Below are 16,327 nucleotides of genomic sequence, written 5' to 3' on the forward strand. Positions count from 1 at the left end.
TTGAGTTTGGAGATATTTCTTCCTTTGAGGTTGGGGAAGAGGAGAATTTTATAGCACATGCTGATATAAACTTTAATGTGCCTTAATATTTTTTCCTGTAATCCTGCTTACAATTGTAAGGATGCTGTGCAGTAGTGACATGCATATTTCGGTATGAATACGTTTCAGTGGTGAGCTAGGCCATGACTGATACGATGGCATTCATTGTGTACAGCCAGTGACAGGGTGGTGAGAAGTCATTTTGCCTTTCCTTTGCCTTAAGCTACCTCTGAAACTTGAGACTGGAAGTCTAGTGACGGACTATTGCAATTTTAATAATTTAGCAGCTCAGCTAGACTAGATTTAGATTAGTGAAATGGAAGGGATTTGTTGGTAGGCGGGAAAGGTTAGCCAGGGTCATTAGGATGGCTTGCGGTGGCTGCATGTTTGATTTATGACTTTCTTTAATCCACTAAGTAGCATTTCTCCTTCCTCTATTGTTAATAGCTGTATATTTGGGGGATCAGACACATCTCTTCGATAAAAGATAATTTTGAAGTTATACAGTGTTCTACAAACACACTTGTTTTATAATGAATACCTTTCATTAACCAACTGCAAGAACTGCGTGGTGTAAAATGCCAAACATTTTGTATCTTGATTTTAACTGGATCTGTCATTTTCTATTAAGCAGGAGGTGAGCAGACTGATGAGTGTTGTGAAGTTTTGGCATTATTTGATGCATGGGAGGTATTGTCAGTGGGATGGGGTTCCACTGGAAATGGGTAATCAGAACTTGCTTACTCAGATAGGGTCGTTCTGGGAGTGTTTTTTCTCAGTGCAGGAGCCAGAATGAGAATAATTTTTAAGGTTTCCACTTCCTTTTCAGTTTGTCGAAATAGGGGAATTAGCTCTTCAGAAAAGCAGTACTGTATTTTAGCTGCTGTGGGCATGGCAACACAAGCTAAATCTTATCTTAAAGATAGGTTTATCGTTCATATAAATCTTAAGTACTTTGTAACTGGAAATTATATACATACGGGAAATGTATTACAGCTAACTCACTGTCAAAAGTTGGCTTGCTTCAGTTAATTCAGAAAAGCAAGCCAGGATTTGAATGAGGTTTCTAGGTCATTGTGTCCTTTAAGAACCTCATCCCTTGAAAGAAGAGAAATCAATATATTCTAGTGTGGGTTTTTTTTGTCCTGTGGACTGTCTGCCAGAGTACTTGCAGGATCTCCTCTGTTTTAGTTGGGGAGGGAGAGGGAGGCTGTCTGTACATAGAACTAGTTATTAAAGGGACTTAAAAAAAACCAAACAACTTGCAGAACTTTATTTGTCATGTTTACAAAGCAAAATTTATAAGAAGGGAAAAAATGAATCTGAGAAAGTAAGGATTAAAGTAGGAAACCTCCTTAGAGGCTGCAGTTATTTGTCCCTGGCAGCAGTTCAGCAGCTGCCGCTGGGTGATTAAACTGTTAACAGAGCTTGCTTGCGTCACCTTTCCGAGAACACTGGTACCGGTATGTGTGATTTACTATAACAAGATCTTAAGTTTTTCCTGTTGGCAAATGACATGTAATATTTACAGAGGTCTTGGTTTCTTTCCAGTAGAAACATTTCAGATAAAGTGATACATGAAAGGAAAAAGTAATGCTTTCCTATCCTGGCAAAATAATACAAAGGGATATATTTTACTTTAAAATGCACATGTGTCTTAATTTTGCTGTGTCTTGGCTTTGATAATATTTTTTTTTCTTCACACAGGGGTATCATAAATCTTTTAAGACTCCTGAAAATTAAAGTGGTGTTGTCTTACAGCTAGAATGCTAATGAAAACAGACCAACCCGGTGTTTTTCTCATGCTTTTACATCAAAAATAAATTTTCAGTATTTTTCTGTTCTCTGCGCATTCATATGTGACTGCATATAAAAGCTAGGAGCTAAGGGAGGTGGGGCAACAGCCCCAAATTTGAGTGCTTCAGCAGCAGCAAAACAATTCCACTTTATTGTTGACTTCTTTACTCAAATCCAACAAGATGATCTTCGGTGGTTACCAATAGCAGATAGATGAGGTAGAATGTAAAGGCGGATCAAGACCTAGTAAATGTACTTTTTCCAGGTTTCCAAACACATGGAAAGTATTCATATTAAACCATACAAGAGTAACTGTTTTTGATTGCCATTAGTTTTTTGCCTATTCAGGTTTATATTTATGATTTCTGAGATAAGCCTTGTGCTGCACAGGCTGGCTGTGAGTTCATCTATTGTAGTTGTGCTGAATTTGACACTTGGTAGTTGCTCATGTCTTTGTGTGTTTCCCAAAGTGTTTGTGAGCCTTCTGGTGCAAGGATGGGTGGACTGGCATTTTAACAGCAGTCTGGGCCCTAATTGAGTTTTGTGTGTCAGACTAGTTGAATTTAGTTGTAAAAACTGGTATTGCATCATAATTCCCTCTGCTGTCAGTTTCCTTATGGAATCTCTTCCATCTCTTCCTCAGATATGTTGAAGTTTCTTAAAGTAATTTTAGTTTGCTATTTTTTATTTGCTCTTCTTATTTTGCTAGGTGTTGAGCTTCAGGAGGTTTACAGTCAGTTGAATCTCATTTTCCAGCATGCTGCTGTGTACAAATTTTAAACTGAAAGTACTGTTTATTTAATACAGTGACTGATAAATGGCTGAAGGATTACTTACTCTGAACAAGTCTTGATTACCTAAATGTCTCCTAGAGGTTCATAAATCACATATTAAAAGGTTCCAGAAGCAACCACAATGACATTTTTTTATTATGCAGTTTTTTAGTTTGACAGTATGATAATCTTTCTCATATTAATGGTAGAATTTTAAACAGAGTCCTTTGCTTGCCTCTGCCATAAAAAGGGGAATCGTCAGTCTTGCTTGTGTAATTTTGAAATTAAACAATGTTGTGAGATTAGGCTTCTTTTAATTGGGTGATTTGTTGACTCTTTTTGGTTGTGCATGTGCCTTTGTTAGTATTTTTTGTGTTGTATAATATTTAACAACAGCTTACAGGGAAAATGAAATTTATCAAATTCAAGCCTGGCTTGAATTACTACTGCAAGTAGACTTTACTGGGGTTTTTTTTTAGCTGTGTGAGCTTAACTTTATGATTCTATGCCAACCTTTGAAACTTCAGTTCACCAAAAATCTTGGAATTTAGGAAATAATGAACTTAGGAAATAATGCTGTGGAGTGATCTGGTGTGATAGGGCAGTGTTGTCTGGTGTGAGTTGTGGTGCTGTTGTATTAAGGAAATGTAACTGTTGAGGGATGACTGTGAGGACCTTTAGGCTTATGTGGGAGGGTAATTTTGTTTGCTTGGGTTTTTTTTTTTTTTAAATAGGTATTCCAGTTTTCTGAGCAGCTTCTATTAATAGCTGTCTGAAATGACTCTGATAGAATGCCAGTGGGAGAATGGGACAGTTATCAAAGTTATTTGAGAAATTAGTTTCTCTTTTATTTGTAGTTTGGGTCATACAGCAGAATTTAGTACTAGTTGCTTGTAGACTAGACTTACACCTAAACTTGCCTGTTAGAGAGTATTCATCAAGATGGATGCGTCATTAATTCTTAATTTCCTTTGAATTTTAGATGATCACAGTCGTGTAAAACTCCAGAACACTGAGAATGACTATATCAATGCCAGCCTAGTGGTCATAGAAGAAGCCCAGAGATATTATATTTTAACACAGGTAAGCAGTACAATTACTGGGTTATTACAGGGATTGAGAATCTAGGGAGGGGGATTTGTACAGTTTTAATTCATATTTGGATTGTTTCTTATCTCCATGAATTAAAAATATATCACTATTACATGAATTACAATATCTCAGTGTGTTGTAGTTGCTAATAGATTATGTTTTAAGAAAAGCTAAAGGGGATATTGAAGTATGAGTAATTTACTGCATATGAAGCTTCTGAAATACTTCTTCCACTTTTCTTCAGTTCTTTTGTAAATATGTTGCAACAATACTTCTACCCCTTAAGCCATCTTGTACCTTCTGAGCATGCCTGCAGTAGCTTTTCTTCTAACAGCCCAACAGTAGGGATGCTTAAAGCAAAATAACCATTCCCCGAGTTCTTACTGTTTTGTTGTTTGGTTTTGTTTGGTATTTTTTTCCTTAAAAAAAAACCCCAATCTTTTTATGTCCTGGAATGATCTGTGGCTACTTTCTTGCCTGCCATTTCTATAATTCTATTAATAATTTGTTTAAACTTAAGGGGAAGACTCTTTCCTGTTTCCCACAGTGAACTATTAACTGTGCTCAAACACTGCTTTGCCTATACATTCTCATGCCTATTTTTGTGTTTTTTACTATGCAGGGTCCACTACCTAATACATGTTGTCATTTTTGGCTAATGGTATGGCAACAAAAAACCAAAGCAGTTGTCATGTTGAACAGGATTGTTGAAAAAGAATCGGTAAGTGACATTAGGCGTGAAGTTGTAAAATATGCCACACAATTTGAATACAGTTGAGCAATGTTTGATTGTTACATTAGAAGAACTAACAGATGTTCTCACTGATGAGCATTGTAATGTGTATTTAATATGACAGTGAAGTGAGGGAGCTAAGACATCCAGTTCAGTTTGGTGAAAAGAACATCTAACAAATGTACATCCTGAAAGGTGAAAGTAGCATTCTGAGAAAGGATGTACAGTGAGGAGTAGAGGCAGTGTGAGATGTTCCCAGGACAAAATGGAAGGTGGGAAAAAAAGTATCTTTAGATTAATTCTTCTAAATGTAACAGAGTAGTGTCTGTTATATAGAGCTGTTGGCTGTAACAATGAAGGCAGACTGCTGCCCAAGAACTGTTGAATTGATCTAGCTATTTTTGATTCTTTAGAACCAGTGGCAGAATACACATATATGCAGAATACACAGATCTGCTGTTATGATGTAGTTTTTCTGCTACGGTGCCTAAAAGCATTGCAGATTTTTGTTATAATTGCATGTAATTTGAGGTTTGTTTTTTATTCAATGCAGAGTCATGAAAAAATTAGACTGGTCTGTTAAAAAGTCACCTATTTTCTTGTGCAAAAATTTTCCTACAGAAGGCTTGAGTGCAGAGCAAGAGGAATACAAGACAAAGAGTAGTTTTGCATTGGCTTGTTAGCTAATTCTTTTGTTTCACCAGAACCTTCCAGTATTCAGTAAGCCTGGATAGAACTGGGTGTGATAGATGAGTTCTATAAATGTGCAGGTGTGCAAGTCAGAAACAAAGGGGGGAAATGCTGAAAGAGCTGAGCAGACATCTCAGTTCCCTGTAGAGAACTAGAGGGGGGAGAGGGAAGGCTTAAGATGTATCTCAAATTTTATTAGCCATGTGATGGAGGAAAGCATAAACACATAAAAATGGAATGCATAATTGCCACTGAAACAGTTGTAGTAACTTGGCTGTAAACATTATGGACTTTAGGAATTCCTCAAAGTGGCAGCAGGTATTTGAGTCTACTCTATTGAAACACGTGGACTCAGAATCTGCACATGCAAAGCATAAGATATGAGGATATTTAACAAGGATTTTATTTTTTTCTTTTCCCTTCTTTTTCTTTCTCTTTAAAAAAATCCTTAGGTGAAGTGTGCACAATACTGGCCGTATTGAAACATGTGGACTCAGAATCTGCACATGCAAAGCCTAAGATACTAGGATATTTAACAAGTATTTTCTTTATTTTCTCTTCTTTTCCCTTCTTTTTCTTTCTCTTAAAAAAAATCCTTAGGTGAAGTGTGCACAATACTGGCCAACAAAAGAAGAAGAAGTTATGACATTCAGTGAAACAGGTTTCCGTGTGAGACTAGTGTCTGAAGACATCAAATCCTATTACACAGTACACCTACTGCAATTAGAAAATACCAACGTAAGCTTTTCTCAGTCTGTACGGCTCTGTTCATGGCCTTAAGGGTATCATGAGAACAACTTAGCATGATGTCACTTCAGGTTTGAGTGAGCTTTTACACTGGAAATTTTAATGCACTTTACTTCTGAGAATGTTGAAGATGTTTGTGTGGAAATAAGCAAGTGATTTAGACCTCAGTCTATACATTAGGAGAGATAACATCTTTGGCATTTGTATACTTGTGTTTTCCATTCAGCAGTACCTTAACATGCTGAATTCTAAACGATGGTAGTGGTAATTCTAAGAGGAGCTGTAAGAATTAACATATGGGAGGAACACAAGAGTGGAAAATTCTGATTTCCTTTGAATATCAGATACCTGACTGAGTAATTACTGATTTTGTACTGGAACTTGAGTTTTCTATGTAATTTAGTCCAGCTGTCTTTAAGTTTTTGGGGGGAGGAGTGATGACCACCTGTAGGTAGGTAACTTTGTCGCCTCTTGTTTTCCTCCCCTGTTACTCCACAGGACCAATCACCCTTTTCTCATAAAAAATTAAGCACTTTGACAATTTAACCAAATTAAGCTCAAAAAAATTCTTCCTGGCCTGAGCTGGGGTTGGAATTTACTGCTTCTGTTTCAGAGTGGACAACAGGATTGAAGAGCTTGTCTGTTTGTTCCAGCTATATCTTGTAAGATACTCTCTCTCCCTATAAATCTTGCCTTATTTTAATTGAAAGTGCTAGTGTGGCAAGTTTTCAAGGTTGTCAGAGAACTTGGGAGAGGAGAGCTTGAAGATGTTCTGCATGTATGTTGTTTTATACAGCTGTTCATATATTTGTTCCCAAATATTTGAATTTGTAGTAACTATTGATGGCATTATGAGATAATATTAGTTCATAACTTCCCTCATGCGATTAACAGGATTGAACTTGGCATGTTGTTGCTTGGTCTTCTCCATGTTAGAGGAGCTTTATGAAATATTTGTTCTGCTGACCTGAAGAATTTCTCTTGAGTAGTTTGTTTATTGACAGCAAAGGCAAAAGAAAGACGAGTAATGCTGGCTAGCTAGTGCCTGAAAAAGAGCAACTCTGTCTTTTGGAAAGCTGAGGCAAGTTTTCCTAACTACCAAAAAGGCTTCTTCATGGAATTGTTTGGGTGATGTTGGCCCTTACTTTTAAACTTCCTATTTTCAAAGGATACAGTTTTCTTTACATGTTTATGTTTGAACATAACATGAACTGGAAAATGCAGAAATGCCTCAAGGAACAACACAAAGTATACTGTAGTAGACTTTTGAGTTGGAGCTATTGAGCACTTAAATTTCTGGGTTTGTTTTGGACCAGCAGTGCAGGCCTGTCAGCACTTTACAGAGTTTCTTGTGTGTCATTGTTCTGGCAAACCCAGGACAGTCATATAAATCAGTTTCACAAATACCAGTCTTTCTGTAATGAATTTTTATTTTGTATCTTTAGTACTCTGGTAAGGCTCCATCAATATTAACTCCAGTGCATAATTTTTGTAGAAGAAACAGAGCATACTTGGTTACTCAAATGAAAAAAAGCTGCATAGTTTCTAGCCTAACACTGTCAATGTTATATGCAGCCTTTTGTAAGAATTTGATAATTATACCATAAAACTTGTGGGAACTGAGTATTCACAGTAACTTGAAATGTGAGCTTAACTGTGTTTATGTAAGTTATTCTGCAGGGGCCTTTGGTGGAGGCAGAGTGTAAGACATTTAGCCACTCAATGCCTGGAATATAGGATGACTCATGAACAAAATATACTCTGAATGCCAAGAATACTTAAAATTTAGTATTTCCTTGAAAATAGAGGGAGCCAAGGTCATCTTTATAATGCAAGCATTCTGAGCTCAATTAAGTTTGCTTTACTGCAGCAAATCTCTTTAAGACATAAATAAAATATGGGTATATGAAGAGTAAAGTGTTTATGTTGTTACCAATGAAACAATCTCTGATTGGTTTTGTTGCTTGTGTAAAAGATTACTTAGAACAGCCCCAAATCCCACCTGTATTTCTTTTTCAGGATTGTATCAGGGTATTTGTTAGTTTGATTTTTTTTTCTTATATATTTGTTCTAGGAAAATTTTGTTCTTGGGGCTAGCACAGAGAAAATGGAGGGAAAATGGTGTTTATTGGTATTTTTCCAAAAATTTTGAAAAGATGCCTCATATTCTTTATTTTGCTGGTGATCATTTTAGAATTTCATTATTTTTTTGCCTGACCCAGTCTGCATTTTAGAATACAGGTATTTGCAGCTGCTTTTCCGCTGTGGTTCATTTCTATCTTCCATGGGTTTGATGGTGTCTGTTGTCAGCTTTTCTGAAAGTTGAGTGTTGCTTTCTACTGTAATAGCTCAGGTATTAGAACTGTCCCTTAATAGATGCTTACTGTGAAGCCTTCCACCAACCAGTGCCCCTTGGAAAATAAATGGAGAAGGAAGATACTGTGCTCATGTTAAAATTTTGTAATCATTGATGTGTGAAGCTGTCGAATGGCTGTGATTTGAAGCAAAGTCTCCAAGCTTATTGGAGAAGTGACAGCAAAGTGTGTGAGAGCCTATTAAATATGTAAAATAACCTTTGCAAAATGTTGCAGGAGAATTGTTAGATCTTGACATCTAACTTGGGAAAGACTCCGCCTTGTGTTGAATATGTATTTTTATATTATTCTTAATTGTTGCCTTTAGCTTTTTTATTCCTCAGTGTCACAACTTTATGTATTGGTCTTTAGAGGAAGAAAATTTTGTTTTCAGTAATTTCTGGTGGTGCAACCCAGATATCCTGAGAAAGATACAGTGTGACACATAATGAATGCTTATAAGCAAAGCTACTACACAGGTACAGAGGAATTCAGATAAACTTTGCAAGCACAAATGAGCATCAGATCTTCAGGGAAACCAGGGATTGCTTGGATGGAAAACAGCAGTGAAATTTGAAATTGCAGAAGGAACCTTTCTGTGAATGTATCTGAGACTGGGTTTCTGGAAGTAAGAATACAGCAAGAGAAGGAGAGGTTTGCGAAGAAAATACTTGTTGGTGGAGAAAGGTCTAGGAGAAACTACATTTGATGTGACACTGGTGGTGTGATAATTTAGAGTAAGGACCATTAATAAATCTGTAGTGGAATCTTGAGTCCTTCACAAATAGCAAATATTTGGAAAAACCCATTAGTAAAATGGATTCTCCACTTAGGACCAAGCTTCTGTGTGGCTGTGACTGTCAGATTAAGGTAATGCAAGGCTGCTGAGCAGCCCTCAGTGGCTGATCCTGTGGATGAGCCAGAATGTTTCTGATAGTTATTTGGCCCCCTTTTCCTTAAGGCCATTTTTATTTAAATTTTGGAAAACATTTTGGCCATCATGAATGAGCAAACAGAGGAGGCTCTGGTAGAAGTTGATTTATGATTTTAAATTTCAGTTTGTAGAATATTGCCATTATAGGATGCCTTTTCATTTTTATATGATCAAATTAGTTGTTAATGAACTGAAGGCATGCACATTAAATACGGAGACACGATAGGGTTGTAGGTGTTTCATGTCTCCATATATTTGACCATTTCAGTAGCACTTTGATTATGGCTTTTATAAGCAGTGTGTGAAACTTGACAGACCAGCATTGTTTTGTTGTCCCCTGTTTTGCTTGACCCTGATGAAGGCACCAACTTAACCTTTGACCATTTTTGTAGTGTTTTATTCATGTTCAAACTCATGTGACTGAACAACCTGAAGTTACTCTACAAGATTTTTGCTCCTTTTTGTTTTGAGTGATTGGCTAGTCACTGCAAAAAGGTTATGGCAAGGCTTGTTTTGCTGGAAGTTAATCTAATGGGATATTCCTTTTCTGCTCAAGTCCTCATGTGGATCTCTATAACTTGGAGCTTGTCCTTTGATCGTCCTTTGATTATACTGTTGATGTTTCCAGCAGTCAGTGCAGAACTGTGCAATGTGGTGTCTGCTTTACAAGTTCATCAGGTTTAGCTATCTTGGTTATTTATAGAAAGCTTATTCCAGTAAAACTTCCCTAGTTAGGGTAATTTAAAAAACAAAATAGTCAAAATAGTAGTTTAAGTGCTGTCCCATGGTCATACAAGGATTTTTTTTTGTGGTAGCTAGTTGTAGGGAATAAATATTGGAAAACTACATTGTGGTTACCATAGAACTAGCTGGTTTTCAGCTACCATGCAGAAATATATAATATTTCTATGTTATATCCCTTGTATATCACATATGAAATTTTATGGTGCTGCCCGAGTCTTGAAGTCCAGGGGTTTTTATTTGAAAAGATTAGCTAGTTTCCTGGTAACACTTCAAATTAAATTAGTTGTTATTTAAATTTGACTTTTTGTCCATCAACAGTTGTGAATCAAAAAGCCAGACCTCTTCTCGTAACAGTCCCACGTCACTTCATGTAAGTGCTGCATGGCTCAGTAAGAAAGGGTGGTACAGATGCTCACAAAGGCAGTGGTTCAGCTGTACAGCTTGGCTGCCAAGCACCACTTGAAAGAGCCATTCTGTTTAAGAGAGTAGTGTGGGAGGTTTGAAATACTCAAATGGGATTTGGCTGTAGGATTAGAGGCTGCAAATTCAAAGATGACCAGCTGGTTCCAATGCCTCGCAATGGGACTCTTGTAGAGAGATGAAGGGACTAGGTATTTCTAGAATGAGCTGAAGGGATGGAAAATCATGGGATGGATAAAGCCTTCATGCAAGAAAGGAAAGAAAAATGTAGTTCTGAGGGTTAGAGCAGAGTGACATGTACAACAGCACTGTTTGATCTCTCTTTTAGAAATTACTATTTCAGATTAGTGTATAAGTAGGGTGACACTTAGCCATACTTTGTTCTTTTTCTTTAGGAACAAGATGCCAGTGCTTGTTATGGATGGGATTGGGGTAAAAAACCCACACAAAAGAACCCCCCAACCAAACGAAAGCCCACACAAACAAACGCCACAGGTCACCTTTTTTGACGTGACAAAAAAAGGCATTTTTGCCTTCTTGAGGTGTAAGGGATGCTTTCATCTGGAATGCTCTTTCAGAATGTTGAAGTAGGGAATATCATTTGCTACCTACAGAGACTATCCAGATTCACAAGAAACAACTTCAGCCTTTACTTAGCATGTGCATTTAGCTCACCTCTCTAGTTTTTTTTTCTTATTTTTGTTTCTAAAGTGATGAATGTTTTTCCTTAGAAATAGAGGAAATTGCTTAAGTGTGGCTTCCAGATTTCTTATGAAAAATGTGTCTCCTTCATAATTTTTAAACAAACAGGTCATTCAGTTCATTTGTGAGTTAAGTTGCTACTTGAAAAATGAGGTACAGAAGAGCAGTAGGAGAGCAAATGCAAACTCTTTAATGCTTTGCTCTAGGGAAGTCATAGTATATTTATACAATTTTGGGCCTGATACTCCTTTTTTCCCCTATGAAATCCTAACATAAACTTGTTTTCCCAATATCATAGAACACACTTTGTTGTTCTTGTTGAGCACCTAGCCAAAAGACGAAATATTTCTGGAAGATAGCTGTGTATCTTAGAGTGACTGGACTCATGTTAATATCCACTATTTTCTGTGAAAGTATTGGCAGTCTTGCAGTATTGGGCGTTGAAGGCAAAAGACAAGTTGGGAGACTTATTTTTGTTACTGCAGAAACCATAAAACAGATTCTTTTAGTTTCATAAAGTAATTTTGTAAGTTGTCTCTCATAAGAAGTAGAAACAGACTGAGCAGATGAAGAACAGTAGAATTTATTTTATTTCATGGCTATATTTTACTGTTGCTGAAGAAGAAAAAGAACTTTTCTGGAATACACTGAATTTAAACCCTTTTGTGTTCAAACTTTACCATAGTTTATGGTGGTGTCAGTCTATGTGGAAAATTAAATAACTGAAATAATAAATTATAACTTAATTAAAATTAAATAACATAATTAATAAATTTTAAAACATAATGGAACATTTATAAAATTCTTGAGCTAAAATCAGATCACCATGGCAAGAAGTAGCATTTAACAGATCTGAAGTGAGTTCCGTAAAAATGTGATCCAAATTTCATATACATACTCTGTTGCTGTCATTTCAGTACTTGTAGTTAGTTCATTGTCTTAGGAGAGGAACTCTTAACAGAGTGGTTCTAAAGCAGCTGTATGATTTTAGAGTCCTCCTTTTTTACTTAAAAAGATAGAATGTGTCCAGCAGAAGTCTTGCTAGACATCGTGCTGTATGGATTTTATAGCCTTTTCCAGGAAGAAACGCTTCCTGCTCCTCTCAGTAATGTGGTTAGTATAAAGGAGATGTAATACCTCTTGGCATTAAAACTTGCTTGAAGCAAGAATGCAGAGTGTGTACAATGCTGACATAGGTTTTTTCAGTCATGTTAATTCTAGCTGTCTAGTAACTGATGTCAGAGATTGGTAAACAAAGACATTTGGGAGTAAGTAGTAAAGCAAATCAAACAGAATATTGGAATTTTGAGAAGAAGAAGAAAAAGACCCCACGTGTGGTAATAATTACAAAGGAAAAAATTACCAATTCAGATAAAACTGTTTCAGAGTCCACTGTTGGTTGTCATCCAGCTTGAAGCAAGTTACTGGGTTGTCTTAATGAGAGGTTTAAAATAGAACAGAGCTGTTGATTGAGACTGGGGAAATGTGTGCTAACTGAGCCAAAGAGGAATGCTTTCTAGTTCTAGTGTTTGTTTTCATTTCTAGAGTGGTGAGTCCAGGATGATCTCTCATTTTCATTATACTACATGGCCAGACTTTGGAGTTCCTGAATCCCCAGCTTCATTCCTGAACTTCCTGTTTAAAGTCAGAGAATCTGGCTCACTGAGTCCCGAACACGGACCTGCAGTAGTTCACTGCAGTGCGGGAATAGGACGTTCCGGCACATTTTCATTAGTAGATACTTGTCTTGTTCTGGTAAGTGTTTGCATTTTCTCTGTCACCCCTTCCCGTGTCCTGACACCCTGCCAACCTTCCCAATATGGGCTTTTTGGTCAGAAGGCTTTAAAAACATTGAAGCTAATGACATTCCAGTGGAAACTTAATTTAAGACGTCATGCTTTTTCTTCTTCACATATTTTGATGGCAGAAACACGGCTCTTGAAATACATTTGCAAATTCCTCTTGAAGTACCCCAGGACAATTATATATTCTCAAAGCTTCCTGGAAAGTAAATTGTAAACATTCTTTTCCTTTTATGTAAGATGTGCTTAGAAAAGGTTGAGGATTGATTGTATTTTCCATATGAAAAAAGCTTGTGAATATATATTGAGGTGATTAAATCTGTAAGTCTTTTTCTCCAGAGCCCTTTTCTTAAGCATGCAGGAAATTGTTACCTGAACTAGGATGACAACTCAGGCATGCTCCTAATTTTCCTGCAGTGTGTAATGGAGGGTGGTGCAGAATTTTCCCTGCTGTGCAGCCCTCTGGGTAGTGGGGCTTGGCAGCCAGTTCCAGTGCCACATGGATGTATAGATTATTTGCTTATATTGAACTGCATCATATATAATTGCTCATGATATGAGTGAACCTTGAATGTTAAATAATATTTTTAAAAAATCAAAATTTTCAGTGGACTTCAAAGTCCAGGCACAGAGTTTTCTCTTTGTGCTTGGTAATAGTGAAAAGGACAGCACAGGTTTAACTGAAATAGAATTTAAATTTAATTACAAGAGACACATTTTCTGGTTTGGTTAGATCCTCTCAACTTACTTCTTTTTTTTTATACTTCGGTTTTTCTTTGTTTTTCAAAATGCATAAAATCATAGGGCTATATTTTGATGCAATTGTACTTCAGAAACACCCTGTGAATGTAATGTGGGGATAAGGGTGTCCATTGCTTGGGTTTGGGATTCTGCTTTACATAAGGAAATTTCTGCCGTAGTCAGTCAGTCTGAATTGCTGTTCTATTCAGAAGCAGTAGGAACTATTACTTTACAGCTCTGATTCTTACAGTGCTATTTCAAGGTCCAAATACAAGCCTGAATAAAATTGAGCATATCTATGTCTTAATTTTAAGACTTAAGGTATTAATTTATTTGTTTAATACATGAGCCTTGATTTGCTCATGTATTAAGTTTTCATTAGATGGGTTTGCATTTTTCCTTCAAAAACAAATTAGAAGTCATTTGAGATGTTAATCTTCCTTATAACTAACTGAAGCATAATATGGAGAAATTAGTTTTTAGACTGAATTTTATGACTAATTTTTACTTGTAATTATTTTTTATATACCATTGACACTTTCAATGTAACTTGCTTTACAGATGGAGAAAAAAGACACATTTTCTGTAGATATTAAGAAGGTATTACTGGATATGAGAAAATATCGAATGGGACTTATTCAGACTCCTGATCAACTAAGATTTTCATATATGGCTGTAATAGAAGGAGCAAAATTTATAATGGGGGATTCAACTATACAGGTAAATGTTTAGCTCCGTGTATTTGAACAGCGGATTGTAACAACAGTAAAAAATAAGCTCCTGATTATTTGAAAACATGTAATTTTGTGAGATTGAAACGATTAACCTTTGTCAGTAGATGCCTAGGAGGTATCAAAGGGTATCTGTTCAGTGCCTTCTGTCAAACTAAACTTTTAACCCTGTGTATATGTCCCCTCTTAGATAAAATTTTAAAATAATTTGTCTGTCCAAATGTTTAAAGAAAAAATTGGTTCAGTTGATGTTTTCAATACTAAAAAGGGAAGATAATGCCCAGTATCACTTTGAAGATAGCAAGGATCTGTTTTAGAATCTCTGCTATTTTCCTAGCAGATAAGTTACCTGATGCTACAGATAATATTTATTGGTAAAGTTGTGTTGTTTCTTCATAGCCTTTAAAATTTGTGTTACAGTTAGTACAATCTAGCCAAGTATAATGATTTTGGGTGCAAAGAGATTACCAAATCTCACTGTTTTATCAGTGCAGCTTGCAGACATAACAGCTTACAGCTTTGTTAAGTGGCTGGGCCTAGGTGGGAGGGAGAAGTGGGAGGAGAGGCTTTGGAACACATTTAATTCTGCTTTTATATGCTAGGGTTCTTTTATTTCATTGATTTCTTGAAATAACGAATACAGCAGATAAGCTAAAACACATTTCCTTTCTTTGTGGTATTGGTAGTGGTCTGATTCTTCCCTTTAAAAAAATGTTTCTTGACTTGCTGTATATAAATAAATAATTTTACACAACTGCCAATCAACACCTAGATAGTGTGCTGCTGGTTTGACACTTGTGCCATATGTCTAGAAGGCTTCATGATTCATCCTAATGCTAACAGCAGTTTAGTCTCTTCATTTTGTGGCAGCTGCTTCTGGTGGTATGAGGTATTGTTCTGCTTTGCTTTTTTTTAATGTTTCATGAACCATGAGCAGCTCTGGTTCCAACACTTACCCAGCTGATCCCAAGATTTCTTACTTCTGGATATAAGGGAGCATTGTCAACTCAGAATACTGCTTGTCACATTCAAGTGTGTTATTTATTCATAGTAAGAGAATGCCTAGGAGGGCACACTTTTTATTTCTTGTCTTTTTCTTGTTATGATTCTTCAAAAGATCTTCCTTAAATCAGTGTTTCCTGCAGTGCAAGGCATTTGTCCTGATGCTTCTCTCTTTAGGCCGTAGTATTATGTGCAGAAAATCAATTGGCAGTGCTCAAAAAAGCATATTTCTCTTTCAAGGTCAGCTAGGTCATTTTTATTCCATAAGGAATGGTTGACTCTTCAGCGTGTGAAGTATTCGCTTCTCTCTGCTAGTTATGGAGAGGACCTGAAGCTATTGAAGGCCTCTCTTATTTAACATTAGCCAAACGTTCATCTCTGATGTCTCCTTGGATTTTGGAAGGCAGTAAACTGTGCAAACACAACTTTGACTTTTAATGGAGGAGTCAGTTTATTGTTAAAACTCATTTTGCCAGCAGTCCATTTATAAGTAGCTGGTTTTTTATATCACTTTCTGAGTTCGATATTTAGTTTAGACCAGCAGTCTTGAAATCATTCCATGGACAGGAGTCTATTACTTGTTTTGAGAAGATTCAATTTTCAGTTCATTTACTTTATCATAGACTTTTAAAAGTAACTGATTGTTTCCCTACAAGGTATTCTATGTATCTATAGGCACTGGCTGATTTGTATGAGAAGTGATTGTTTCTTAGGGCTGATTCTTTTCTTTCCTGTGCACTTTCTAGGGTTGTTTCCTGCATGAAATTTTGTTGTAGCAAGTCCTTCAAACTATTTGTCATTAGGACAGAGATCTAGCAAAACAGGTTTACTTCCAATTTATTTTTTTCTTCCATCCCATTTCAGATTACTTCTCAAAATAAGGTGACTAACTGTTTTATGATGCAGTAGACCTCTGGGCTAATGGGCCACTAAGCTAAACAGTGGGCCATGACTCTGGCATAGATAACTCTTTGTTAAAATTTCCCAGTTCTCTCTTTTTAGGCAGTTCTTATATACAAGGTCTTG

General features: G+C 36.4%; 1 protein-coding gene across 3 annotated transcripts in view; it reads left to right on the plus strand.

Annotated features, from left to right (window-relative positions):
• The window catches only part of PTPN2 (protein tyrosine phosphatase non-receptor type 2), a 36,363-nt gene that overhangs the window by 6,698 nt on the left and 13,338 nt on the right, over window positions 1-16,327 (plus strand). For all 3 annotated transcript variants that reach the window (XM_039705956.1, XM_039705957.1, XM_039705955.1), the window contains exons 3-7: window positions 3,592-3,692; window positions 4,324-4,422; window positions 5,725-5,862; window positions 12,571-12,780; window positions 14,130-14,288. In XM_039705956.1, coding sequence (XP_039561890.1) covers window positions 3,592-3,692; window positions 4,324-4,422; window positions 5,725-5,862; window positions 12,571-12,780; window positions 14,130-14,288 — 707 coding nt within the window. The remainder of the gene's footprint in view (window positions 1-3,591; window positions 3,693-4,323; window positions 4,423-5,724; window positions 5,863-12,570; window positions 12,781-14,129; window positions 14,289-16,327) is intronic.

This window comes from Passer montanus, unplaced genomic scaffold, assembly GCF_014805655.1.
Source record: "Passer montanus isolate IOZ18808 unplaced genomic scaffold, ASM1480565v1 scaffold19, whole genome shotgun sequence".
NCBI classification, from domain to species: domain Eukaryota; kingdom Metazoa; phylum Chordata; class Aves; order Passeriformes; family Passeridae; genus Passer; species Passer montanus.